At 55.4% G+C, this 26,472-nt stretch overlaps 8 protein-coding genes across 8 annotated transcripts; 4 read left to right on the top strand and 4 right to left on the bottom strand.

Moving 5' to 3' along the window:
• Positions 1–957: 957 nt before the first annotated feature.
• CHGG_02688 (uncharacterized protein) lies at positions 958–1,464 on the bottom strand (the record flags this gene model as incomplete). Its single annotated transcript, XM_001229203.1, has 2 exons — positions 958–1,185; positions 1,339–1,464. The coding sequence occupies 2 exons, from the start codon at positions 1,462–1,464 to the stop codon at positions 958–960; spliced, it is 354 nt and encodes a 117-aa protein (XP_001229204.1).
• Positions 1,465–2,530: 1,066 nt separating this feature from the next.
• CHGG_02687 (uncharacterized protein) lies at positions 2,531–3,693 on the bottom strand (the record flags this gene model as incomplete). Its single annotated transcript, XM_001229202.1, has 4 exons — positions 2,531–2,594; positions 2,671–2,773; positions 3,341–3,466; positions 3,570–3,693. The coding sequence occupies 4 exons, from the start codon at positions 3,691–3,693 to the stop codon at positions 2,531–2,533; spliced, it is 417 nt and encodes a 138-aa protein (XP_001229203.1).
• Positions 3,694–5,223: 1,530 nt separating this feature from the next.
• On the top strand, positions 5,224–6,866 carry CHGG_02686 (uncharacterized protein; the record flags this gene model as incomplete). Its single annotated transcript, XM_001229201.1, has 3 exons — positions 5,224–5,745; positions 6,013–6,518; positions 6,641–6,866. The coding sequence occupies 3 exons, from the start codon at positions 5,224–5,226 to the stop codon at positions 6,864–6,866; spliced, it is 1,254 nt and encodes a 417-aa protein (XP_001229202.1).
• A 1,248-nt stretch (positions 6,867–8,114) lies between these two features.
• Positions 8,115–8,741, top strand: CHGG_02685 (uncharacterized protein; the record flags this gene model as incomplete). The annotated part of the gene is made up of 1 exon (XM_001229200.1): positions 8,115–8,741. One exon carries the CDS (start codon positions 8,115–8,117, stop codon positions 8,739–8,741), a length of 627 nt encoding a protein of 208 aa, XP_001229201.1.
• Positions 8,742–9,662: 921 nt separating this feature from the next.
• Positions 9,663–13,960, top strand: CHGG_02684 (uncharacterized protein; the record flags this gene model as incomplete). The annotated part of the gene is made up of 3 exons (XM_001229199.1): positions 9,663–11,212; positions 11,318–13,566; positions 13,692–13,960. 3 exons carry the CDS (start codon positions 9,663–9,665, stop codon positions 13,958–13,960), a joined length of 4,068 nt encoding a protein of 1,355 aa, XP_001229200.1.
• A 1,067-nt stretch (positions 13,961–15,027) lies between these two features.
• Positions 15,028–17,037, bottom strand: CHGG_02683 (uncharacterized protein; the record flags this gene model as incomplete). The annotated part of the gene is made up of 3 exons (XM_001229198.1): positions 15,028–15,927; positions 15,995–16,504; positions 16,804–17,037. The coding sequence occupies 3 exons, from the start codon at positions 17,035–17,037 to the stop codon at positions 15,028–15,030; spliced, it is 1,644 nt and encodes a 547-aa protein (XP_001229199.1).
• Positions 17,038–17,718: 681 nt separating this feature from the next.
• Positions 17,719–19,960, top strand: CHGG_02682 (uncharacterized protein; the record flags this gene model as incomplete). The annotated part of the gene is made up of 4 exons (XM_001229197.1): positions 17,719–17,905; positions 17,963–18,924; positions 19,174–19,779; positions 19,931–19,960. 4 exons carry the CDS (start codon positions 17,719–17,721, stop codon positions 19,958–19,960), a joined length of 1,785 nt encoding a protein of 594 aa, XP_001229198.1.
• Positions 19,961–20,225: 265 nt separating this feature from the next.
• Positions 20,226–26,133, bottom strand: CHGG_02681 (uncharacterized protein; the record flags this gene model as incomplete). The annotated part of the gene is made up of 5 exons (XM_001229196.1): positions 20,226–20,603; positions 20,659–23,262; positions 23,323–24,038; positions 24,510–24,748; positions 25,142–26,133. The coding sequence occupies 5 exons, from the start codon at positions 26,131–26,133 to the stop codon at positions 20,226–20,228; spliced, it is 4,929 nt and encodes a 1,642-aa protein (XP_001229197.1).
• Between the last annotated feature and the right edge of the window lie 339 nt (positions 26,134–26,472).

Here is a 26,472-nt window from a genome sequence, read left to right as displayed (position 1 = left end):
CGGCCTCGCCAGCAATCGATGGGAAAGCTTTCGAACACGGCGGCGAGGGTGCGCCAACTCAGCACTGGTTGTTTTTTCGGACCGGTTCTCCCCCTTGCGGTCTCCGGGGGTAGGATACAGTTTTTTTTTTCTGTGGAAAAGCACCACCAGCTCGAACTCAGCGTGGCACAGCATATGTTGTGGCCCGCTCGGTGAGGGACCCAATCTCAGATGTTCTGTCCTCCTCACACAATGACCCTCTTTTTCCGTGTCTTGACGACATGCGGTGACCATAGTGTGTCTGATCTACGATAATTTTCAGAGGCCGTTATCTTCTCGCAGCACAGTGGCTGACTGCCGATGAAGCCCTGATGTTGGGGGGGCGGAGAGGGCTTGATGCAAACAATTGACATCTCTGCGGGAGTGCGGGATATCGACCAGTGCAAGTCTGCCACAGATACTTGCGCAAAGCTCGCCGCGATGACCCAGCGTCCTCACGATCCCCAGCTTCAATTGTCGCCGAGTCTCGCCCCGTCTAAATGCACAGGGATATGGAGCCAGCCCAATTGGGATTCCCCGTCCGTTCAAAAGCTTACTAGCTTTCGGTTCGGCTGCAGGATCCGACATACACATGCAGTTCTCCGCCAAAGACAAGGGGAAATTCGATGTCCATTGCAGTTGCGGCATGCCAGATGGCACAATATTGCTGGTCCGAAGCTAAAACCCCTTGACCGCCATGCCACAGTTTGATCTTGCAGCTGCATCCTTGGCGGCCAATATCAAACACTCTGTGCGCCATTCATTCACTCTCACACTTTACCTCCCCCCAACATCCGCCGAACCCATAGAATAGTGGAACACCAACCCTGGTGCCTCTTTCGCAAGACAACCGCCTACAGGTTGACCCTCCGGCCCTGCATCCATCATTAGGTGCCAACAAACCATGTCTTGGTTTGGGTTTCCCGTGGGGTATCATTATTAGTTTCTCCGTCTCTCGTCACGTCGGCTTCTGGACTCGGTACTCCTTCGGCTCTCTCTCCTCCGCCTCGTCGAATCGCCCGTGCCGGCTTTCGACATGACCACGGGCTGGTGGAGTGGCCGTTTAAGGACTTTGTTCGCGGTCCCGGATGCCCTAGCCGCGGCTTGTTTTTCCCACATCTCTTTGGACTTGACACATATATCGTCTATTTGCTCCTGATGGAAGGGCTGTCAATCTTGCGGTCGGATCGGGTTTCGCCGCGAAGTCGGTGGCTCACATCTGTTAGGCAAGGTCCCGGTGTTGTGATCAAGAAACCATCTTCTCCCTGCGAACGTGTCAGCCCTCAGTGCCTCGAGAGCTCGGCGGACTGAACAACGCACATCGCGAGTAAAGGACCGCACTGTTGCCTCCGGTCCGAGGTAGTACTGCAGCTCCTGGGTGATGACCTTCTTGTGGATGTCCAGGTGCGGGATCCAGTATTTGTTCATGGAGGAAGACGACGACATGGTGGGCGGGAGGGAATATCGAGGGGACAGCGGCGGCCAGGTTAGTGTACGTTGCTTTCTTTTGCCCATCCTTCTTCAAAAGCATGCGGGGTGGCCCCTATTTATGGCCTCTTACAAGGGCCCCTCCCTACGGCCGAGGCCTGTCCAGTGAAGGCGTGTTTACAGTCGAGGAGGCTTCCTCCAAAGCCATACATACCACATACCCTTTTCGTCAGCTACACCGCCCAGTCTGTCCGAACCACTCATGCCTACCTTGCCGTAAGCTCGTGGATGGCGCGGGTGCGATTTTGGGAATTGGCAGACCCGCTCCTTACTGGCCTATTTCCACAACCCATGTGGTCCGCCTCACTTTTCCGCCTCGTCCCTTTCCCTTCCGCCCCCCACGCTTCCATCTGTAAGACACACACACACCCGGAAGCGGGCCCACTGTTCCCCAGCGCAGTTTCCTTGATGCGGGCCGTCGTACAAAAGAGCCCCTGGGCCCAAGCTTATCCGCTGGGGTGTCGCTTATTGGCCACCGCCCGTTTCGTCGGTTTCATCTTCCCATGTGTCCAGTAGCATGGATTCGATGCAGCCCTATCACCTCGCTTGGCGAACGACGCCGGCTCAGGCCAGGTGTTCTCGAGCCTGGTTTCCCGGTTTTTCCAGCTTGAAGTACCGCCTAGAGTGGAGGTGGCAACTCATGTACATGGTTGCTTATGCGCGAAATGCGATCTGCTGCTGTCGTCATAAAGGCTTTGCCACCTGCTGCTCTGGGACTTGCCCAAGATGACCTACCATTATCTACCGACACTGGCGATTTGGGCGTGTTTCATACCAAAACAGCCGAGTCAAGATTTGCCGGGCCTGTTCTGGAATTATGATCTTGGTTTGGGGCTGGCTGTCGATCTCCCGCTCGTCTTGTGGAGTGGACCACTGTCGTGCAGCCTCGCTGTGAACGGTCTGGATAGAACATTCGTGTATTGTCGATCTTCCTCCCTTGCCCATGGCTTCCGTGTTCCTGGTGGATAAAACTCGGTGTTTTGAACTTCAAACGCTTGACTGCCTTGTTTGAGGCGGGTGTTTACTACTTGCTGCCTTGCTTTTCGGACAACGGTGGCGACGAGTCTTTGGCGCCCTGGGGGTTGATACTGTATGTACCATGCCTGTAGTTGGCGTATGTGGTCACAGGCACGAATATCGATGTTTCTTCGAGTATTTACGGACCGTTTTCCTTCGGGGACCGAGCCATCAGCACAGCATCCCCGTCCTTGGGCAACATGGCTACCGGCGCAATATGGCGTGCACCTGGTATGCCTGCCACACATTCCTGTTTTTCACCTCTATATAGTTTCATTACAACAGCATGACGAATGCTGGACATGATGTGATGAAAGGGTGTATGAATAGAGAATGAGCGTCGGACTGAAGGCGAGTGGATTCTGTGTTGAGTCTCGGCAAGGCTATTTAGCAGTACACCGGACAGCCAACCATTAGTGTTCGCCCGAAGGAAGCGTGGGGTGTTGGTCATTGCTTGTCACTAGCTTTGTTCAGTCGAGTGTTTGTAGGGCCGCAGTGCAGGCATTAGGTTTTGTTCTCCTGACTGCAACACCGCAGAGTAGTTTCGTAGGCACCAATAAAAGGGTTGAGGCGAAGGGATCGCCGCGTCAAGTGCGAAGAGTGACCTCAGCACCTGCCTTGCTATTATATAAACTGTGGTACTGTCGGGCAGGTTTGGGTTTTGTAACCATGTTTGAGTGTAGAGTATTCAGTTGCTAAGTAGGATTAGCGCCTGGTCGTGAGGCGGGACTGCGGTGTTGGATTCAACAATTGGAAAACATGCATGGAAATCTCGAGGCCACCAATACCTAAGCTACTCAGACAGTTAATTACCTACCAGTTTTGGTTGCAAGCTTACGAGACCTCCGACACCCGTTTGCCCGGTGAACTTGTTGATAGATTATGTTGACAAGCGGGGCCGAATCGGTCCTCGTCCTGATACCGCTGGGCAAAAGCGGTGTTTCTATTCCATTGAGGGAACGCAGTGAGAGTGTTGACGCATATCTTGTATTTGTAACACTGGGGGGAGGAGCACGAAAAGAAGCCGCCGAGATAGGACAACGCACTCCGCCGCTGCCTGGCAAATGAGCCGCGCCAGTTCTCATGCTTTTCTGAGCACAAGTGTGCCTGAATGAGGGGAGCGACTCCCTGCCTGATCAGGGCCAGCCCCAGCTTCTTAACCCCATACATTTATGTTTACAGAGATAGATAGCCCAATAGATGAGCAAACGGTCGAGCCTCAGAATGGGCGCCTGCTTCCCGTGGCTCCTGGTACTAGCGAGAGAACTGCGCGGCGTTGATCTTGTATCGGCCCTATGGACTGAATCACGAGTGTGAAGTAAAAAGTTGTAAGCATCCTAACGACACCCGGCGACTCCACATGACAATCGGGCCGGGCACTTAGTTGCCCACCTCCCAGTTCCCAATTCAAATGACTTCATGACGACCGGAGCGGAGATAGCCGGTTATAACCCTAGAACCCACTAGCCCCGATAGGTGTACGCTGATATTCTAATCAGGTGGAATAACTAAATGGAGCCTTGGTGCTGTCGAGCAGGGAAAGCCTCTTGCCCCGTGGCAAACGTGGGTACACTAAAAGGGTCAGTTGACGTTGTCGCCATGGATGGATGGAATTTATTTCGCCCGGAGGCACTGGGCCTATAGGGCCTTAGCACGCTAACTACATCCGGATCAAATCGTTTTGCCTTTAACTCGTACAAGCCCCCTACTTCTTCCCTCTTTCTCGCTGCACCATTTACCTCTTGCCTTGGTTGTTGTTAGCAGATCAGCTTGGAGGCTACTTTCTCTAAGTGTTCCGCGTCCTATCCGTTGTCGCCATCGATGCTCGTGGTTGGCGGATGACGACTTGCTGTCACATGCGCCGAACAATGCCAAGACTGCTGGCGCATGCAACAACTGAAGCGGTGAGATGCTGCTCGCTCAGGGGTTTAGCTGCATTTCCGTGTCTTGCGTCAATCATTTCCAACCTGATTCCGGCACATGCGACACGCCAACAACAGCCTCTTCCTCCAACATCCGGGAACCAGATCTCATCTTCGATTCGCGTGGCCATGCTCAGAGATCGTTTGTCGGGACAAGTCCAGCCATCAGATCGGACGATGCAGTCAATGCCGGGGTCGACCTGAGCTGCAGCTGCGACTGGACACACGTGCAGATAACAGTGGACACTCTAAATTTTGGTGCAGGGCACGCTTCTTTTTTTGGACACGGTGGACAAGAACTTCAAGAAACGGCCTCCCGGAAAAAGGACCAAAGAAACGACAAGCTTTGTGGGATTAAGTCCTATTTCTTGAAGAAGGCATCACTACGAACCGCCGACCACCAGCTCCCCGCCGTCCATGCGGAACATTGGGTGCCAAATGGGCCATAGACCAATACCTCGGATCCTTGACGAATCGATCGTTTCGACCACCGCCTAAGCCGCGGACCGCATCGCGCCATCGCATCCACCGCCTACGTTGAAAGGACGGCGAACACCATCGACCGATTGTGGGAGCTTGCTGCTGTGGTATAGCTGCCCCTCGGCTGCTCGATCAATTTTGCCTTCCAACTCCTACCCCACCCCTTCCATAAGTGGGCGCACAGTGCCGAGCCACTTGTCACGAGCACCCCGCGACCGTCTCCCACGACGAAACATCGCCAAAAACAGATCCCTCGTTAGCCCGGGCTATCAGGCATCACCGACCGGCCGCCGCCACGATGTGGTGGTTTATTAGCGCGTGCTCGAGCGCCATCTTCCTGCTCAGCATCGTCCTCTCAATACCCATCGCTTTCGACGTTGGGGGCCGCGATGCTGGACTGGCCTACTCGCTAGCGCTCTTCCTGTTCTACTTCTTCTATAGCATCGCAAAACTCATAACGCCAGAGAAGTCGCGGATACGGTGGTTTTTTAGGAACCTGGTCGGCTTGTCACAATGGGTCGTCATCCCGACGCTGCTGATCTGGTCGCTGAACCGCTTCTCGGTCGACGCCGAGAGCAGCGGCTGGGTGGCGCGCACATTTTCGCAGATTACGTCGACACACCATAAGACCTGGAAGCAGTGGTTCTTTGGCCAAGATGGCTTTATCGAGACGGTGGCACTGGGCGCATGGGACAACACCTTGAGCTACTCGAGCCCTGTCTTCCAGCTGCTCGAGGGCTTCTGCAGCCTGTTGGTCATCCAGGCCGCCGGCCAAATCACAAGATGGCTTGTCAACCGCGGGCGGAGTGACACATGGGTGGTAAGTACGTTGTTCTAGCGGCAAGACCCATTGCTAAATGAACTGCAGATCATCCTCCTCGTGTTTTCCGGCTCTATCATTTCAAGCGCCGTCTACTTTCTGTGGCGTGTAATTTCCTTCCCGCAAGTCAGCAACTTGGATGCCACCCTTATCGGGGTGGCTATGACATCGGCCGCCTTTCTGTGCGCCTTCGGCATCGCCAGCGGACGCGGGAACCCCGTAGAGTCCTCTCTGTTATTCGCTTACGCCGTCCTCTGCGTCTACCAGATCTTTACCGACTACCAACCGTCGGCTGAGGCTGCGGCCGCGGCCGAGCAGGCAGCCGCAGCGCAGCCTGACTTTCCCCCGTTACCCCCCATTATCATGGCTTCGTACTCGACTCTGATGCACATGTTGGGCAACCTACCCACGGCCGTGAGCTCGTCATTCCAGTTTCTCTACGCCGCGTTCCAGACCATCACTCCCAGTGTCATCATCTCGTTGACGTATCGCATCATCGTTTTTTATTGCGCCACGCGGATCATTCCGGCCGTCAGGGAACTGGGCGCAACCGCGATCATGGAGGAACCGACGCTGGAGGATACTGAGGGAGCGAATCGTCTAATTGGGTTCCTCAGCTGGTTTTCACCGTCTATGCTCATTGCCGTCTACACTAGCCTGCTTCTTCAGCATTTTAGCGTCTCCAGTGGAGACGATGCCGGGTGGACACTGCGGGCGGGCGATGCCGGCGGCAGCACGTGGCGATGGGTCAACATTGCCGCAACCATGGGGTTGTATGCTATCGAACTGTACCTTGGAGGGGACGGGGACGGAGGAACGCATTGGAAGACGGACTAGGGGGGACATGGACTCCGGTAGATCCTCGAACATCGGCCAACTACGAAACTGCTACGAGCGGCGTCAAGCTGGGCGCCCGAATATGTCTCGCATATGAAGCGATAACTACACCGCACTATGACTGGTTGAAGCCACTGGTGGAGATGGCAAGAGAGCACAAAGCTAAAGGATGGCGGGAATATTGGGGGAATGATACCCAGAGCTACACCGGCACTCAGTCGGGGCAGCCATTTTGGAAGGAGGAGGAACGGAGGAACGAGGACAGGAGGCTGGTGGAGGAATAAGAAGCCGAGCGGGCATCAAGAACGGCTCTCGTATGACAGGCGCCGTATCAACGAGGCTTGTCAACGTTCTTGCAGATCTATCACGTTTTGTTTTTCCCTCTTCTTTTATTTGCTTTTTTATTTCCTTTGTCTTAACTGCATCAAAGATACGGAATAGGAAGGGAGCAAAAAAGGTACTGGGACGGGGGCGGCTGGGAATACCTGAGCGGTAATGGCACTGGCAATGCACACAGCGAATGGCGTTATTGGACTACCTGGGGGCCTGCGAGGCATAGTTTCGTTTACCGTCTTCTGTTCTCCCTGGGAGTATCGGTGGTGAAAGCCTACCTTCTTCCTGATGACTTGGTTGACTTCGCGGGTGTTCCCGTGAGACACGTGAGAAATGTACATACATTGTCACCCTAACACGATGAAGAGATTGTTTTTTGCAGTGTTGGAAGCGACATGGTTGGGTAAGGTAGGTGCATATTTCGTGGTGGTCTCGACTAGTCTTAGCAATGTGGCCCTGAGGTCATGAAGCCCCTTCATTCGACTCCTCTTCTAAGGCTTCTGCGCCCCTGCGAGCATCACTAACGGCTGGAGTTCTACCTAAAAACCATACCAACCTTCTAATTCCCACCCATGCTTGGTTCTTGATACAGCCAAGCAATACAGCATGGTTTAGTCGTACCACGCTGCGCAGCTGATCGAGGGGATTAACCTCGTCAAAACCGTTATTTCCTACGAAACCAGTGTTAAATAAGCTGTGGAAGTAAAGGACGAGGCAAAGTGAATAAAAATATTTTGACCGAAAAAATGAAATTTGAAGTAGGTAACCGGAAATGGGCAGGTTGAAAATGGGTTATGGTGTCTGTTTAGCCCGTGCACTGCAGCACCAACCGCTGATTTTCCCTTGCTTCTTTTATCCCGAGTATTCACAACACCTCCGTAAAGAGCAACCGTTTGGAAACCAAACTCATTCCATTCCAATCCAAGGTACTGCAGCACGGACCACACATAACCTACTGGCTTGCCCACACGTGTAAATTTGTCACATCAAACACGCACCCGCAAGAACCCCTTCAAACGTCATCGATCCGAGCGGCTAAACGGGTGCATCTGAACGCGTCCGAACGCGTCCCCTCTAGGCGAACATCCGACCACACCAACCACGCCCTGCCACCAACACCACCTCGTCAAAAAAACCCTGATCACCCGAGGAGAAAACAAGTAAACAAACACAAGCAAAAGAAAGTCGACAAGAAAACGATGGCATCAACCCCACCGGCCAGCCCCAGCGCGGACCAGCCGGCGAAACGCAAGCGCGGTCGCCCCCCACTGTCGCCCTCCCAGCGCAAGCCGAAGCCGGCGCCATCCGGCCGGCCGCGCGGGCGACCCAAGGGCAGCGGCGCCAAGACAACGGGCGGCGGCGTGCGGAAGACGGCGGCGGCCGATCCCACTGCGTCCGGCGCGACGACGCCTCGCCGCGGCAGGGGCCGGCCAAGGAAGGACCAGAGTGCGCAGAAATTGCTGGATGCCGCCGTGGCTGCCCCGGCTGCTGCTCGCGAGGAGGAGGCTGAGGAGGTTCCTGCTGCGGCTACGCCCGTGGGGCAGGTCAAGAGGGGCCGCGGTAGGCCGAAGGGGTCGGGGAAGAAAGCTGCTGCGCCGGCGGCTGCTGCGGTTGCTGGTGCTATGACGGATACGACGAAGAGGAAGGGACCGACTACACCTGCGAGGGGAGGGCCTGGCCGCGGGAGGAAGGCTGGGTCGGCTGCGAAACAAGTGGTAAAGGATGAAGAGGAGGAAGATGACGAAGGAGATGAGGACGGGGATGGTAGAAGCGAGGAATATTTCGAGGGTGAGGATGTCGATGGGCAAGAGGACGAGGAGACGTAGACTTGGAAGTTTACAGGTTGCGGGAGGGACTTTGCGGTTGGCGATATTGGCGCCGAGGGAGCCAAAGTTACCAAAGGTGTGGACTCAGCCTACACCATGTGTAAGAAGGCATCAAGTTGGGGCTTCCCTCGTTCCAGCGACCCAAGAGCGAGCGGATATTACGGCGATAATCACTGGGTTATCCAGGGAGCGAAGGAATTCCTGGGCGATTGAAACTACTGGGCATCGAGGCAATATTTTATATATAAGAACCTTGGCTGCTTGCGTTGCCATTATTTTCACGGGGGATTGGAATCTCCATGGTATGTTTTCATTGAAGGGATGGTTGGGATCGGATCTTACACCCAATGTAGCTTGTATTAATGTCAGGTGTTGGGGAAGTACCCTCAATTAAAATCGGACTGATAGCTTGCGTCGCGCTTTTTTAACCACTCGTCATAGCTGATGACGGCTTAGACCCCCAGGGGCGAGAACTGTTTGGGTTGCCATCATGCTGAAGAATGGAAGAGAAACTGATCGTTTATAGCGAAGCTCCCTGTAAGTGCATGTCTCAAGCCAAGCTTCAGGGGAGGGCCCACAGCGCCAAGTCCTGTCAAATTGTTCTCCAACCCTCAACACCGCTCCCAGGCTTTCACTGTTGCCAAGGATTCTGTAAGCCTCAAGATTTATCTCAGCTTACAGATGCATCTCACAACTCGTTGCTTGCGCTAGCTGTGAACACGATCAAGTCGTCGTTAACTCACTTTCCCAGTTCCGGACTGTCATGGACCGCTGCGCACAGGCAATTACAGTACCAGGGTCGTTTGCTGTCGTGTGAATCCACTCGCCACGCCACTCATGGTTTACTGAGAAATCCAAAATCTGCTTCCCCAAAATATCGCCAACCCAATCCTAACCAGGAATCACAAACCAAATCCCAAAATGGCAAAGAAGGGAAAAAACACCAACAGCGCCCCGGCGTCCACACCGTCTGCCGCTCCTGCCAAAACCAACAAGAAGGATGCCAAGACGAAAGCCCCTTCTGAAGGGGATTTTATCGTCTTCACCAACTCAGACAAGGATCCCAAAGGCCGACGAGGTGGCGGCGGCGGCCCCTCCAACGCCAGCACCACGACGCCTAATAGTGGAAACCCCTCAGAAACTCCCGATGGGCCGCCTCGCCCAACTGCCCGACAGCTCATCGGCGGTGCTTCTTGGACTGGCAAGCTTCCTGTGAACCTGCTTTCAGAGCACTGCCAAAAGCAAAAGTGGGAGCGTCCTGACTATAACACTATCAAGACAAAGGAGGGCTTCTCTGTTTTTACCAGCCTCGCCGCCAAAAACCCCAAGACCGGCGAGGTCACCCGTCTACCACCCTTCAAGCTGCCCCCGAGCCACGTGCACTTGGCATACAAGCCGACTGCCCTCGAGGCGAAGCACTTTGCCGCCACCTACGCGCTGTATCGCGTGTGCAACATGAAGAACATACACATCTCGCTACCGCCAGACTACAAGGCGTTGTGGAAGGATTTTGAAGCCCTCAAGAAGCAGGATGTGAAGGAAGGCAAGGGCTGGATGTACGAGGCCGATCCGTTCCAGGCAGCAAGGGAGCGAGAAGAAGCCAAGGCGACCGCCGAGAAGAAGAAGGCACAGGCCCAGGCATCGAGGGAGAAGGCTGCTGAGGGGAACCAGGGCGGGATGTCACTCGCTTTCAGGGGTAGTGGCGGCGGCGGAGGTGGGGCGCATTCTCTTATGAGGGGCTGGGCGACGGTGCCCAAGATCGAGATGGGGAATAGGACGCGGTCGCAGCTCGAGGATTTGTTGCGGAGGGAGACGGTCTGGAATCCCCATGGCGTGGTCATGCCGCCGGACCAAAAGGCGGCGATTGTGAAGGAGTTCAAGGAGTTGGGGTTCCGCCAAAGCCACGCCGAAGAGGCGGTGGAGGAGTGTAAAGACCGTGAGGAGACGCTCGAGTGGCTGCTTGTGCACATCCCAGAGGACGACCTACCGCGGTGGGCCCTCCCCGAGAAGTACACTGCCGGTGTAACGGTGGCAGCTACCGATCTGCGGAGAGAAGGCGCCATAAAGCGCCTCACGGAGTCTGGGTACTCGATTGATCTCTGTCGCCGGATTCTGGACGCCAACGGTGGTGATGAGGGCAAGGCTGCTGAGGCCTTGCAAACATTGCTGCTGTCGAGTGGTACAGGTCAGGGTGCAGCCCACGATGAGGAAATCGACTCGTGGAGGACCCCCGACGAGAGTTGGGACGAGGAAATGGCAACCCTGGAAGCCAGTTTTGGGGACAAATACACTCGCACTTCACCCGAAGTATGTCAGATACGGCTTGAATCGGTGGTCAACGGAGCCAATACCGATGTCGAGACGTACCTGCAATTCCGAAAGACGCCCCAGTATCCGACTCATGTCGTCGTGTCGGTTGCAGCCCCGCTGCCGGCCTACATCAAGTTGAGCGTCATCAAGAAAGCGCTTGCGTACGCAAGCGAATCGCTGCAAGGCGAGGAAGCGAAAATTTACTATCTCGTAAGTTGGGTACAGGAGAGTATCAACGAGATTATTGAACGACCGGGAGCCCTCAGGGATGTTGCTGCTGTCTCATCAGCCGCTTCCGAGGAGCCCACGATGGTTGCCACTAAAACAGCGCGGCGGAGACCCCGGTACCCGGAACCCATCAACTGGACGCCGAATCCTCGCAGCAGGCAAGAATGGGTGGCGAGGACAGAGGCGCTTAACTACAAAAAGATGCTGTCCCAGCGCGAGCGTTTGCCGGCGTGGCAGGTTAGGGCCGATGTCATTCGGACTGTTTCCGAGAACCAGGTCACCATCATCTCCGGCGAGACCGGTTCCGGCAAGTCAACCCAGTCGGTACAATTTATTCTGGACGATTTGTATAGCAAAGGCCTGGGAGGAGGAGCAAACATCATCGTCACACAACCACGCCGTATCTCTGCGCTGGGTCTTGCCGACCGTGTCGCCGAGGAGCGATGCACTCAGGTTGGGCAGGAAGTCGGTTATACGATACGCGGCGAGAGCAGAACCAGCCCAATCACCAAAATTACCTTCGTGACGACTGGTGTACTACTAAGGCGCCTCCAAACTTCGGGTGGTCGTGTTGAAGATGTGGTGTCCTCATTGGCGGATGTTAGCCATGTCGTGGTTGATGAAGTTCACGAGCGTAGCCTGGATACCGACTTCCTCTTGAGCATCATTCGTGATGTCCTTTACAAGCGGCAAGATCTGAAGCTCATCCTCATGAGCGCCACCCTAGACGCAGCTTCCTTCAGAGACTACTTCATGGCGGATCAGCAGAATGTTACCGTTGGCTTGGTTGAGATCTCGGGCCGCACATACCCAGTCCAGGACTACTACCTCGACGACGTGATTCGGATGACAGGTTTCAGCGTTGGGAATAGGTATGACTATTATGATGATGGGGCTAGCACACCCTCTGGAGACCAGGCGGACCCCATCAACAAGGTTATCCAGAAACTTGGCACCCGCATCAACTACGACCTGCTATTCGAGACGGTCAAGAGCATCGACGAGGATCTATCGTCGAGGCAAAAGCTAGGCGGCATCCTAATCTTCCTACCTGGCGTAGCCGAGATCAACCGCGCATGCAACGCCCTACGATCAGCACCATCGCTTCACGTTTTACCTTTACATGCGTCCCTAGAGACTAGGGAGCAGAAGAAAGTCTTTGCCACCGCACCGCAAGGCCGGAGGAAGGTGGTTGTCGCCACCAATGTGGCAGAGACATCCATCACCATCGATGACATCGTCGCCGTCATTGATAGCGGCAGAGTCAAGGAGATCTCATTTGACCCAGCAAACAACATGCGCAAATTGGAGGAGACTTGGGCGTCTCTCGCCGCCTGCAAGCAGCGCCGCGGCCGTGCTGGCCGTGTCCAAGCCGGTAAATGCTACAAACTCTACACACGCAATCTCGAACATCAAATGGCCGAGCGCCCGGAACCGGAAATCCGACGCGTACCGCTTGAACAACTCAGCCTCGCTGTCCGTGCCATGGGCATTCGAGATATCAGTCATTTTCTCGCGCGCGCGCCCACACCACCGGAGGCGACCGCTGTGGAGGGGGCGATTACCATGCTCCGGCGGATGGGCGCCCTAGATGGCGACGAGCTAACGGCCCTCGGTCAGCAGCTGGCTATGATACCTGCAGATCTGCGCTGCGGCAAACTGATGGTTTACGGCGCCATCTTCGGTTGCCTCGACGACTGTGTTACCATCGCTGCCATCCTGAGCACGAAGAGCCCGTTCCTCTCGCCGGCCGAAAAACGTGGCGAGGCGAAGGAGGCAAAAATGCGCTTTGCTCGCGGGGATGGTGACTTGCTCACCGACCTTCGGGCATACCAGGAATGGGACAACATGATGGCCGACCGCTCCATCCAGCACCGCAGAGTCCGGCAGTGGTGCGATGAGAACTTCCTTTCATTCCCCACGCTATCGGACATCGCATCGACCAGATCGCAGTACTACACCTCGCTGTCCGAAATGGGCATCCGCCCTTCTACCTCCCAACCCTCGGCATCCACTCCGCTCCTCCGCGCACTCACAGCGTCTGCCTTTGCGCCCCAGCTCTGCCGTATCCAGTTCCCCGACAAGAAGTTCGCGACCTCGGTCTCCGGTGCGGTCGAACTCGACCCCGAGGCCAAGACGATCAAGTATTTCTCGCAAGACCACGGCCGTGTCTTTATTCACCCGTCCAGCACCATGTTTGACAGTCAGGGGTTTTCTGGGAGCGCGGCGTTCGTGTCATATTTCAATATGATGGCCACGAGCAAGGTTTTTGTGCGGGATTTGACACGTGAGTTCTCCTCTCTTACCCTTTCTGCCCCCCCAAAAGCTTCAATACATACAAACCACCCTCCTACCCCCATCCAACCACCCAATCATCATCGCAACCTGCCAACTAACCAACCCCTGCTACAGCATTCAACGCCTACACCCTCCTCCTCTTTACTGGCGACATCGCGCTTGACACGCAGGGTCGCGGGTTGCTGGTAGACGGCTGGTTGCGGCTGCGCGGATGGGCGCGTATCGGCGTGCTGGTATCGCGGCTCCGTGGGGTCATCGACCGGCTGATCGAACGGCGTATCGAGAACCCGGCCACGTTCGACTCGTCAGAGGGGCCCGGGGTCGGGGCCGAAATCATCCGGCTTGTCACGCGGCTGATTGAGTTGGATGGGATGGATGCGTGATTGAGATTCACGTTTCTTCGTTGTTGTTACTGCTGGTTGCCGTTCTAGGTTGGAGCTTGATGGGTTTTGGCTGCTAGGCCGGTTGTTTGGCTGTTCTCGAATGGCGGGAACCGAGGCAATCGGCTGGTTCAATAACGTGTTGTTTAGCTAGATATACATACATGGGCATCTTAAAAGCATGGTTAGCAATTGGCTCGTATGGGCGGTGGAAATAGACGAATTGGGTCAGAAGTGTTGACAGCGGGCGTTTGATTCTGATTGTGCCGACGTGTCTGAACCAGTGTACGCACACACACACATGTTCACACACCCAGCCCATACACATCTATGACCTCCGCTTGACACACCTATTCTCTTCGTAATTCATGTCAACGTTGCCGTGGCTTCATTTGTCTGTCTGTAGGGAGTTACTAGTAGTCCATATACCAGCCGCCCCATACATCCCGTCATCAAAAACCTGTCTCGGTTTGTCCTGTCGCCCACCACTTGATGGGGTCAGTGGCCAAACACAAGTATCCACGGCAGCCACCTCTCTTGCGGCCATGCACTAGCAATGGCCGGCCCTGAGGCGACACATGCGCCCTGGATTGGGCCACATCAGCTCCTGTTTCACCTCCGGCGCGGCGCGGCTCGTGCACCCCCGCCGTCTTCGTCATAGGGTAGGAGCTATCAAGCTACCATTCAGACCCTTTCCTCCTTCCTGTGCTACTCATAAGACGCATCCATGTTTTCACCAGGCTGGAGCTATCAAGCTACCAAAGGACCTGGCCGCTCCCTCTATGCTGTTATTCCATGGGTTGTCGATAAAACAAAATTAAGGTAAAGCTTGTTGGGCTGTGGGGTGGTGATGTCGAGGGGTACGTTTGGGGTTAAGGGCTGGTGGTGTTTGCCGAAAGCATAGATGTGCCCTGTTTTCGGAGTCCGGTGGAAAACGCAGCGGGACGGTGGGAAGGTCAGTCTTGCATGGCCGGGGCAAGGGAGGGGCTTAGTAACTCCAGGAAGGCCGATAGCATATCGAGCCCATCCCTTCACCACCTAGCCCGCCGTATCCTCCCTTAACCAAACTTTTACATATCCATCGATTCAGCGCCATTCCCGCCGAAGTTGAAGCCGCCCTGCTGAGAGCCGTTCGCGGCACCAAAGCCAAACTGTTGGTTTTGGCCCATGGCATCGTCGGCAGCATTCTCCTCCTCATCCGAGAAATACTTCTCGATGATGTTGTAGGCTTTCATGTAAATCTCTTCGTTGGCGTTGGTCTGGCAATCATGGATCTTCTCCATACCGCCACACTCCTCGATGAACAGCGCATAACGGTTGATCGAATCGGAGCCCTCGCCAGAGGCCTGTTTGTCGAGATCTCCAACCTTGAGGATGTTCTCGAGACCGTCCAGAGCGACCTGAATGATCTTGTTATCAGGGCAAGCAAGGAGGTCGCACAGCGGCCTGATGCAGCCATGGTTAACCAGATATCGAATCTGCTCAGGCTTCTGCAGGCCGCCCGAGGTGGCGTTGCTGATCGCCCAGCACGCCTCCTTGCGAGTCTTCAAGTCGCCATTGGTGAGCAAGTGGATGAGAGGCGGAATGATATTGGCATCAATGACAGCTTGGATCTGTGCAGAGTTCCCGGCGGTAATGTTAGAGATAGTCCAGCAAGCCTCCTTACGAATTCCGTCCTTATTGCTGCTCAGCAGTGAGAGTAGGCAGGGCAAGGCGCCGCAGTTAATGATGACTTGGGTTTGCACATCGTCGCCGGTGACGATGTTGCCGACCGAGCGGAGGGCGGGAGTTTGGACCGAGGTCGACGCATGCATGAGAAGCTCGACCAGCCGGCGCGGGATGCCCGCTTCGATCACGGATTGGATCTTGTCATTGGAGCCGTCGGACAGGTATGAGATGGCCCAGCAGGCGTCAATCAGGACCTCATCATCCAGAGAATACACGAGCTTAGCGAGAATCGGAAGTGCGGGCTGAATCTGGGACACATTAGCATCACGTGATAGCGAAGAGCAGCGGGGAAGAGGGCTGTCGACGCACCGTATTCCAATCAGGTTGGGGCGTCTTGCCACGGCAGAAGTTGCTCAAGGTCCAGGTAGCATTACGAAGCATGCTCAACTTGCGGCTGTCCCCAAGGAGGTTGAGCAAGGGGCGCAGAGCGCCCTGGCCCAGGACGTAATCTCTGCACTGCGGGCTGTCGCCAGCAATGTTGCCAAGAGCCCAAACGGCCTGCTCACGTACGTCGGGCTCAGGGCTGTTGAGGAGCTCAACAAAAATGGGCACAGCGCCGGCCTCAATGACCACTTGGGTCTGTGTCGCGGAGCCAGACGCGATGTTGGTAAGGGCCCAGGCAGCCTCGAACTGGACAAGGGTATGGGGCGACCGCAGAAACTCGACAAAACGGCTCACGACACCAGTCTTGATCACCTCTTCGATAGGAGGGTTTCGCTCTTTGCTAAGCAGTTTCCGGAATTTTGTCGTAGCTTGAATCTGGAGGTCGATCTGGTCCGAGAAGACGCCGGCAACCATCTGGGGGAGGTCCTCGTTAAGCTGCGCAACTCAAGTTAGCATACGAGTTTGGTGGCAGCAGGTGTACTAAGGAATGGGCAGGCAGTGGGAAAAGCTGTTGAATGATGTATTGCTACAGTATTGCTGTGATGCGATGATGTTGGTGTAGCATGTGGTGCGGGCGGTGCCGAATGCGGACCGGGTCTCACCAGCAGTGACCACAACAGGCGGCGGGGTACAAGTGGGGTGAATGCATCATGGGAGCTGCAGCTCTTGGATGCGGAGAGTCGATGACGAGCGATGGCATGTGCATTTGGGACAGGACAGGGGAGATGACATACCTGAGACTCGCTCGGCGGGTTTTCATCGTCGCTATCGGGGGCAGCACCCAAGGAAGCACCCGGGCGGTCATCGCCAGTGCCAATACCACGGCGCTTGGCCAGGTTCTCCTCACGCTTCGCCTTGCGGATTTCGACCTGCTGCTCCTCACGGCGGCGACGCAGCTCCTCGGGCTTGAAGGTGCTCTTCGCCTTAAACTGGGTGCGACGGTGCTCGGGAATGTATCGTTCGGCCATGGCTGCGATTGTCGGTCGCCGTTGACGACTTGAGCTTGGGCGATGGAGGGGGGGAGCGGGCGGCGATCACTGAAACACGGCAACGAAAACCGCGACGGTGATGTCAAAATAAAATAAATGAAGATTTGCGCTGGAAATCAGGTTGCCACAGCGTTGAGAAAGCTATGTTGGTGTGGCCCAGCACTTGGTTTTCTGAAAGGAATGGGTGGAAGAGTTTGTGATTGTTTTTGGACAATGAAAGAATTTGGAGACGCAGAAACTGGAAACAGAACGGGGCCTCTTGTCCCTCTCAGTGTGTTTGACTGGGATGGGGGGGAGCAGCCCAGTTTTACGCCCCACCAAGGCCCGAGTCATCGGCAGCTGATTGGCGCTTCAGACTTAAAGGCACCAGCAGCGGGGCATTGCTCAAAGAAAGACCCACGTGTGAAGCACGGACCTAGCAGCGGGGTCAGATCGCATGTGCACATGAAATGGCGAGTGAATGGCGATTCAGGGGGATTGGTCATTCCTCAAGACGCGTTTGCAGTCGCGTTGCAGCAGCAACACCATCACCAGCACACCGAACCAAAATCTACAGAGAACCATGAACTTGGGACTTTAGTTCTAGCTCAATGTCACTCATTTATGGAAAAACCAAGTACTTTACTTTCTATCTCCAGTTCTTAGCGCCTTCTCACAACAATGCCCGTGGGGGCTTCCCGGAAGAAGAGCAAGGGGCTGGGAGGTTCCACCCCATCGGAGCCCTCTCTTCCCCCCAAGTTCATCAATCTTCAGGCCATTTTGGAAGAGGACGTATCTCTAGGGAGTCTTGTCAATGTCGTCGGCGTGGTGAAAGACTGGCGCCTTCCCATACCAACCGGTGGCACTGGTGAGTTGCATTTGTTTGCAGTTCCTATTCAGAGTCGGTTGTCTAACACATTGGCAGACCACAAATCTAGCATCGCCCTGTACGATCTCTCCATTGAGGATGAGAACAATGGCCTCGAGTTTGTCATTTTCCGTCCAGAAGCCTGTATGCCCCAAGTCGATGTGGGTGATGTTGTCCTCGTAACCGCTGCCAAGGTGCAGAAATACCAATCCAACCCCTTTTCCCTCATCACCAACCATGCAACTTCAATCCGAGTGTACAAGGCTTCCAAGATTCCGAAACACCCTCAATCCGCCAAAATCGCCTTAGAACCGGCTTCAAAGCGAGATGGCCATGTGCCCAGCCCCGAGGAGACCGCCTATGTCTCGCACATACACCACAAGATTGATAAGTGTTTCCTCCCCGAAGAGACCAAGTTCCAAGCCAGAGCGGCACAGTCCCTCAATACTAGACGGAAATTCGGCTTGCTTGAAGATGTGGAAGCGGGCAAGTTCTACGACTTGATTGTACACGTGGCCAGAGAACCCTACGCCGGCTTCGATCTAGCTACTCTGTATGTCTCGGATTACACCGAGAACACACACTTCCACCCAAAAGCATGGGAAGGGCTGTCAGAATTGGCATCGGGCGTTGATCCGTACGGGTACACCACGGGCGGCGCTAATATACCCCGCGAAGATTGGATCGGGCCGTACGGGAAAAAGTCTCTTCAGGTCACCTGCTTCGAACCTCACGCAAGTTACATCCGTGACGAAGTAAAAGCGGGGCAATGGGTCAGTCTGCGCAATGTTCAAATCAAGTACGGCAGAGATGGCCAGTTCCTCGAAGGCTTCATGCGCGGCAACCCAACAATCAACGTGTATGTTCTCGATACCGGAGACCCCGACACAATAGACCCGAACCTGAAAGGAGGCGCTCCGCCGATGCCGCGACTACCACAAGATGAAGAAACGGCAGATCAAGGAGGTCAAATCCGCCCAAATAGCGGGACTGAAGCGAAAGGGCTTCCGCTTCGTCAGGTCAAGAGGCTCCCCCGATCAACGGGAATAGAACGCCGGCGTCGAGGCCCGCCGAGCCGATAAAACGTCAGGGGGCGGACGAGCCGCTTGACAAACAGGAACCGCAACCCAATCTCAACCACCACGTCACTTGCGAAACACGCGACGCACCCAACTCTACTATCGCATCCATCCTTCGGCCGACAGTGCATGAGATAACGACCAAGAACCAAAACACCCACCCTGGTGTTACCTTTCATCTGCGCCAAGTTTAAAGCTTCTGCTCGCGTGGTCGACTTTTTCCCGGCCTCGCTGGAAGACTTTGCTTATGGGCGGAGACAAACCGAGTACGATGTGCTCTCTGACAACGAGGAAGACAGCGAGGGTCCTTCGTCATCCGATGACGAGGAGACCTCCAGAAGTCAGCGGGTCTGGGAATGGCGCTTCGCCTTGCAGCTCGAAGACCCAACCCCTTCTGATCACGCAAAGGGCGCGCCGCCGCCGCCGCGCCTCTGGGTCCTTGTTGACAACCTCGAAGCACAATGCCTGACGGGTCTTGATGCGGCCGACCTGCGCCAGGACACAGACACGCTCAACAAGTTGCGCAAGCGCATGTTCACGCTGTGGGGAAATCTGGAGGAGCTCAAGACTCAGGCCGCGGGGAGGAAACAAATGGAGCAAGAGACCGAGGATGGTAATCACCACCGGTTCAGGGGCGCTGGAAAATCCCAGCCACGGCTCCCGAAACCGCCGCTGCAGAGCTCCCACCCCGAAATCGAGGGCGAGGGCGACGGGAAGGCAGTCTCGAACATCCCCTTTACTTGCTGCATTAAGCAGTATGGAGTCTACGAAGGAAAGGAACGCGAAGGTCGGTGGGTACGGTGTTTTGGGCTTTTTGGGACCAAGATTCATGACTGAGGATTGTGATTACGAATTGGTTCGGCGAAATGTATGTGATTAGACACGTATGGCGCTTCTGAAGTTTGGCCAAAATAGCCGGTGATGGTGGTGTTCATGACTGCCTTAGATTTCCACCAACGACCCCTTGCTGGGTTGAGAGGCGATTTTGAGTTGGTTCTTTCGTCCCTCGAATACACATACGATACTGCAAGTGGTATTCAAGTTGCGAGACCAGCGAAGTAGAGCCGCCCAACAAATACCTAGAAACGACTCTACAGAAGCAAAGAATAATAGTGGTATGAACGAAAGCCCAAGCCCAATCTCATCACCCATACTCATGATACAACCGCCCCGCCGCGTCAGGCGGGAGGCGAACACGAAAACAGATACATCCCAGTGAAACCCAAGCACAAGCCCCTGCCTCAATCCCCTAATACCGACTCATCTTCGTCCATCTTGTCTCCCCCACCATCACCGTCCTCTAGTTCCTCATCCTCAATTGGGTCATCCAACAACTCCCGTCTCCTCAGGTCCTCCATCGACCCCTCCTCCGGCTCGGGTTCCGCCTCCTCAACCTCGGACAAATCCGAGTCATCATCCTCAACAACAATCTCCTCACTCAGCGCCGCCCTCTTCGACCCCGCCGCCGTCGACGCACTAGTGCCATTCCCAGCAGTACCCGCCGCGGCAGCCTTCGTTTTAGCAATAGACGCAGCAGCCTTCCCCTTCCCCTTGTCCCTTTTCCTCCCTACAGCACCGCCACCACCAGCGGCCACCCGCTCCCTCAACTTGGGCCTCGTCTAGGAACCCAACCGTCTCCCTCAGGTTCCCACCTAGCCTGGCCTGGTTTCGCACCATCCTGCGACGGAGCTTGCCAGCCTGCGGGCCGATCTGGTCGACCGTCTTTGCGAGAATTGCGAGCACTAGTTTACCCGCCAGCTCGCACAGCGCGCGCTCTAGCTTGAGCTCCTTGCCTTTGCGCTCGGTTGGGCTCATGGCGGCGTCGGCAGCAGCTTCTTCCTCGTCCTCTTCATCATCGTCATCACCGTCGTCGTCGTCGTCGCCCCCGTTCGGCGGCTGCGTCGGGTCCTGCTGTTGCTGCCTCCGTTGTTCATCGGCTGTAGGCTCGTTGAGAGCGCGCTTCGTGATACGCGCGTACGCGCGCTCGGCAGCGTTATAAATCTCGATGAGCTCGTTGGTGAGGCCTGGCTGGATGGGTTCGTAAAGGGGTTCTAGTTCCCGGTAGTCGTGGCGCGACTCCTGCTGCTGGTGCTGCTGGTTGACGGTCTCCCGGAGGGAGGCGAACAGCACATGTAGGTCGCAGAGGGCTCCGGTGGCGAAGAGCCGCAGCTCGTCATTCGTGCCGCGAGAAGAGAGCGTCCAGATCAGGTTGTCAGCGCAGGTCTGGCGGAGGGTGGACAGGCGTTCGATTGTGCGAATAGGGATGTTCGTGGATGATTGGACGGCGGAGACCAGGGTGCGGACTTTCCACATGAAGTAGAAATGGGCTGCTTGGATCGCGTATGAGACAGCTTCATCTTCGAGATCGTCAAGAGCCTCGTCGACTTGGTCGAGTTTGCCGCGGTGGATAGTGCAAATGAGGAGTTCTATGACCGGGTTGGAGGAGTCTTCGGACTGGCCATCAGCTTCGAGAACCTCGATGCAATCGGCAATGCTGGTGAGTTTGCTGATCTTGAGAAGAATGGTGCCGAGCTGGGAGATGGCTGCGGGCCCCATGTTTCCGCGGTGGTTGAGCTCTTGCGTCTTGTCCAGATGCCGAAGCGCGTTGATCACCGTTTCCCAAAGGTCGGCAATCTTCGTATCCGTCATCTCCTCCAGCTCGTCATATTTGCGAGCGTGCAGTAGCGCTGTTGTCGCCTCCGCGAGCACGCCTCTATCAGCGTGACGTTCGAATTGAGTGCAAATCTCATCTAGTAGGCGGCTGTATGTAGTCGAGTCTTGCCGAAGTTGCTGGAACACGTCGAGGGGCAAGAAATGCTCCAGGCGCAATACAACGATTGCGGTGCTCGCTTCGGCGCCATATTTGTTCAAGAGGCGGGGAATGATGCTGGCTAGGTGGACGGCGGAATCTTCAGCACCGTCTGCAACGTCTGGGCGCTGTTTCCTCCTGCTCCTGTCTGTCTCTGAAGTAGAAGCTAGGCTAAGCCTAACAGCAGAGGCAAGGACCTCAAGAAGCACCGGCTCTTCATTCCCTTCTGGCGCAACAGCGCTCTTGAGCGTTGCCTCGTTAGAGGTTCGCTTCGATGATGATCGCGATTTTGTACTTGTCGTGTGATCATAAAGCAGGTAACCAGATAGGAGCTCCCAGTTCTTGACCTGGTCAATCTTTTCGTACAGGACCTGAGCAGCCAGTGAAATCTGGTTCTCGGGCGCCACAGCCTGGATCATCTCAACGGCAATATCTAGGCCACGGACTGGCAATGTCTGGTTTTCCTCCTCGAGTTGGGCGTCGTATGCCGCGAGGAGCTCGGCGAGGCATTTGATGCTGATCCAGTCTCTCCGAGGAGAAAAGTAGTCGTCATCCTCGTCATCCCCGAAGAGCTCGTCGACCATATCACTGCCTCCCAACTCCTCCATCTTGGTCTCGATCGAGTCGTTCACGCAGCCGGCGAAGAAATCAATGACCGCTCTTCGCACGCGCAGTTCAGAGTCGAAGATTAGCCGGCCAATCGAGTCGATCTCGTCGGGCTCAAGCATCCCCGTGTCCTTGAGGATTTGGATGACCGAGATGGCTACAACCCGGACGCCAACGTCAGCGTCCTTAGTAGCCATCTCGACGAGGCGTGGTCGGAAGCGGTCGATGAAATGGCCAAGCTTCTCAGCATCACGCTTTAGAATACGAGCAAGCTGTTTCAACACCTCCTGCCTGGTCTGTGATGTAATATCAGACAGCATCCAACCCAGGTACCGTAGATACTCGGGCTTCTCAAAAAATGTGGGAAGGAACCAAATCCAGGTCCCGAGGGCCTCGACACACTCGGTCCGGATCTTGGCGTCGATGTCACGGTATCGGTGGACGAATACCGTCTCGAAAAAATCCGTAACCTGCTCCTGGCAAAGCTGTCGGTTTTGTTCAGCTTCGTCGAGGGTTTTCTGAATCACGGCCAGTCGTTCCTTGTTTTTCCCTTTGCGGCCCTTTTCGGTGTCGACCTGCTGGGTCATCTTGGTTATCCGATCATCGAGCTTCCTGGCAACTTCGACGAGGGCGGCCTCCATCGCGAGCGCGACAGTGGTCGCTGTGTGTCTAAACGGCCGCAGTGTCGATGAAGACATGGAGGCGACCCAGCGCGCGATGTTCTCCATCAAGGTGCTGTCTTTGTAAAGAACGTCGGTTTCGTGAAGAACGGTCACAAGAGACCTGAAGAAGCCGACCAGCAAGTCGCGGAACGACTTGGTCGACTTGGCCTTGGAGATAAGGGGGTAGTCGGTAATTCCCTCCTGTAACAGCCGACGTTAGCATGGCGCAGCGCCTGACACACCCACAAAAGCTTAACATACCTCGGTGTAAACATTCTGTAGATCTGCTAGCCTGTTGGAGCAGTTCTCGGGATCTCGGATGTCGTCTTGGGTGACCTGCTGGTCGCACCCGGCGGACAGCAGGATGCAGTTGACCAGGTCTGTGACGGCGGCAGCATCATCCTCTTGGTACTTGTGGTACCATTCGGTGGCTACCTTATCTGGAAGATCTCCGGAGGCAAAGATATCGGCTGTGAGCATGGTTAGCATCGCACGAGTAGCGCGGGCATAGCTTCGGGAAGGGCACCCACCATAAAGTCCCTTCGCGTCGCCCTGGGCAATCGCAATTCGCACCGCCTTCTTCGGGCGACTCGGTAGTTGTGCTCCATGGATAGGTTCACTTGCTAGGGCGCTGCCGTTGATCTTGGGCTTTTTCGCAGCCGGTTTTCTCGACTTTGCGGCGTGCGACGATGAAGGCTTCTTTTTCTTGCTGGCACGGCGGGGCTCCTCGGTAGCAGTATCGTCGGCGTCATCATCATTAGAATCGCTAACATCATCTATCTCATCGGGCGACTCGTTCTCTGCGTCATCATCGTCGTGTTCGGCATTCCGCTTCCGCTTGGTAGCGGCGGGCGCATCCGGTGTGAATTTGGCGGGTGCCTTCGTGACGCGTCCGGATCGACGCGCGGTAGAAGTTGGAGCGGGTGAGCTCGTCGGGGTATTGTCTGAGGTTTCCATGAGTGGTTGCCGTCCAAACACTATTACATTTGGTGTGTGGATGAGAAGGTCGTGTCGAGAGAGGGCGCTGGGTTTTGGTTCGTTTTCGGCAATTGACGCGTCGAGCGACCACCCAAATCGCCAGATTATTTTGGCGGATTGGCGCATTCACGCCTGGTCGACCCACAATGTCCTGCCAAGCCAAGCGCAATGCAATTGTATGCAACTACAGGAACATGTACCTATCGATGGAACAACCAACAGGTCAAGTGCTTTCTTTATAGAGGATGTTGAAAGTATTAGTGTATTGGCGGCCTTTCCATATTCCGTAAATTAGTATTGAAAATAACTTTGATATTATTGGATGGCTATAATTGCTTGGTCGCCGGCGGACGACTTTGACCATCAGCAGGAGACGCTATTCCGGAACGAAACCCTAAGGAGGCACGACGGTCTCAGCAAGGCGAAGAGCTCACTGCTGATTCAAATCCGGACGGGAGTAATAGGCTTACGGGACTTCTTGTTTACACGGGGAGTCCCGGAGGTTCTGACTCCTGCCTGCGAGTGTTGCGAGGGACGAGAGACTGCCGAACACCTGGTAGTGTGGTGTTTGGCTCCACCGTTGACTCGAAGATGGGAGAGAACTGGAATTCGGACACGACGGGACTTGTACTCTGTTCTACACGGCATCAATCCCACGACTGCACGGCTCGCGAGGAGAGTCCTCGACTGGCTGATGGACTCGGGGAAGCTGCCGATGTACAACTTAGCCAGGAGGCTCGAGCTGGAAGCGGCGGCCCGAAGCGCCCCCGTTCGGAGGCCAGGAGGCCTCCTCTCTTTGTATACGCAGACTCACCAGAACGCATCGTTCTTTGAATGTTGGTATGGGTTTTTCACCCGGCCCGGGAGGGCACGGTTTTCCTGTACACTAAATAGCTGAGGGTCCGGCACGCCCTAGGCATAGCGGAGTGTGAATAATAATATAATTGCTTGGTCTTGGTCAGATATCGTCACCATGTGGGTAAATCTGCCGCTTTACTGCTGGAAGAACTGAGGAACTTTCAGTATAGAGGTGATAATCCTCCAGGTAGGTTTCGTAGGGCGATCATGGAATTTCTAACTTCGTCAAGGGGAAGGGAGTTACCACCTCAGGCACATCAGCGCCTGCTCGCCAAAATTTTGTGCGATGCTGCCTTCTTTGGTCAACATGGATCCGACCCAAAGTCGGCCAGCCTCGACGGTAGGAGCACCGAACTTGACCACAACACAACCCCTGACACTGGCCGCAGACCACAGCACCTTGTTATCCTTCTCCTTCTGATGTCTTTCTGCCCGCCACTTATCAAGGGGTGATAGGCGATCAACCGAGTCCTTCGAATCCTTTGCGTCGTCATTTCGCCAGTCCCGAGCCCCAAGTCGAGGGAGAGCACCGAATTCAGCGAGGAAGAACTCCCCAACTGACTTCATCAAAGGGCCCCGCAAAATGAGAGTCCCGAATACGCTATGCCCGTTCATAGACTCGCACAAAACCGGGAGTTGGGGGTGGACTCTCTTGCTATCAAGGATTGCGACATCTCTCACGAGCAACCGATCCTGAACGCCCTGGTCCTCGGCCACCGTCCAGACCTCGTTGCGGCCCACCCATTTGACGAAGCTCCAGTGCTCCCCAAGGGCAGTTCGCCCCTCGGTGACCCAATCCAGAAGGCACAACGATGCGTTTTGTGCTAGCCTGAAGATCTGGATTTGCTCGTAGACACTGCGCGCAAAAGGCTGAACCGGATCTGGGAGGAGGCAGACGGCGGCACCGGTAGCAATGTTGACGCGCATTATCTGGCGAGTGACGATATCCGGGCTTGCTGACTTGAAGATCTTGGTGTGCCCCTGCGTGGCCAAACTCAGCCTGGCACCGGTTTTGACTTCGATGGTCAAGTTGACTTGGTCGCCCCCAACTAAACCACCCCCGTATGATAGCAAGTACACGAGAGCGCTGGTTTGGGGGGGCCGTTTCGGGGTGACGAGCTTGAGCGGGTACTGGTATTCGAAAGTCTCAAGATCGGAAACGCCTGTGGGGAGGCGCCGGACGATGATACATCCCTTGCCATCGGCAGAGGAGGATTTGGGGAATGGAGAATTCATGATGCTTGTCACCTCATGCCTATTTTGAGGGCATCCGAGCCGTAATACGCCAAAACGGAGCAAGAACGTCAGGTGAGCGGGCAACGGGAGAACCTGGAAGACTCGGGGGCACACTACCAAAAACTTGGTAGCTGAGGTTCGAATCATGCCAAGACCTCGAAGTCCCAGTGCCCACACACCCACACACAACCCTTATCGCACATGCCCCGCTCTGGCGCTTGATCCACCTTTGATCCCTGCTGCCATGCTGACCTTGGTGGGGCAGTCAAGAAATGCAACGGACAAACGCGACTCTTTCCTTGCCTTCTCCCATTTACAAATTCGCACCGACCATCACGA

This window comes from Chaetomium globosum, genomic scaffold (genome assembly GCF_000143365.1).
Source record: "Chaetomium globosum CBS 148.51 scaffold_2 genomic scaffold, whole genome shotgun sequence".
NCBI lineage: Eukaryota > Fungi > Ascomycota > Sordariomycetes > Sordariales > Chaetomiaceae > Chaetomium > Chaetomium globosum.
The sequence above is the reverse complement of the archived record's forward strand: the minus strand, read 5'-3'. Positions and strand labels throughout refer to the sequence as shown.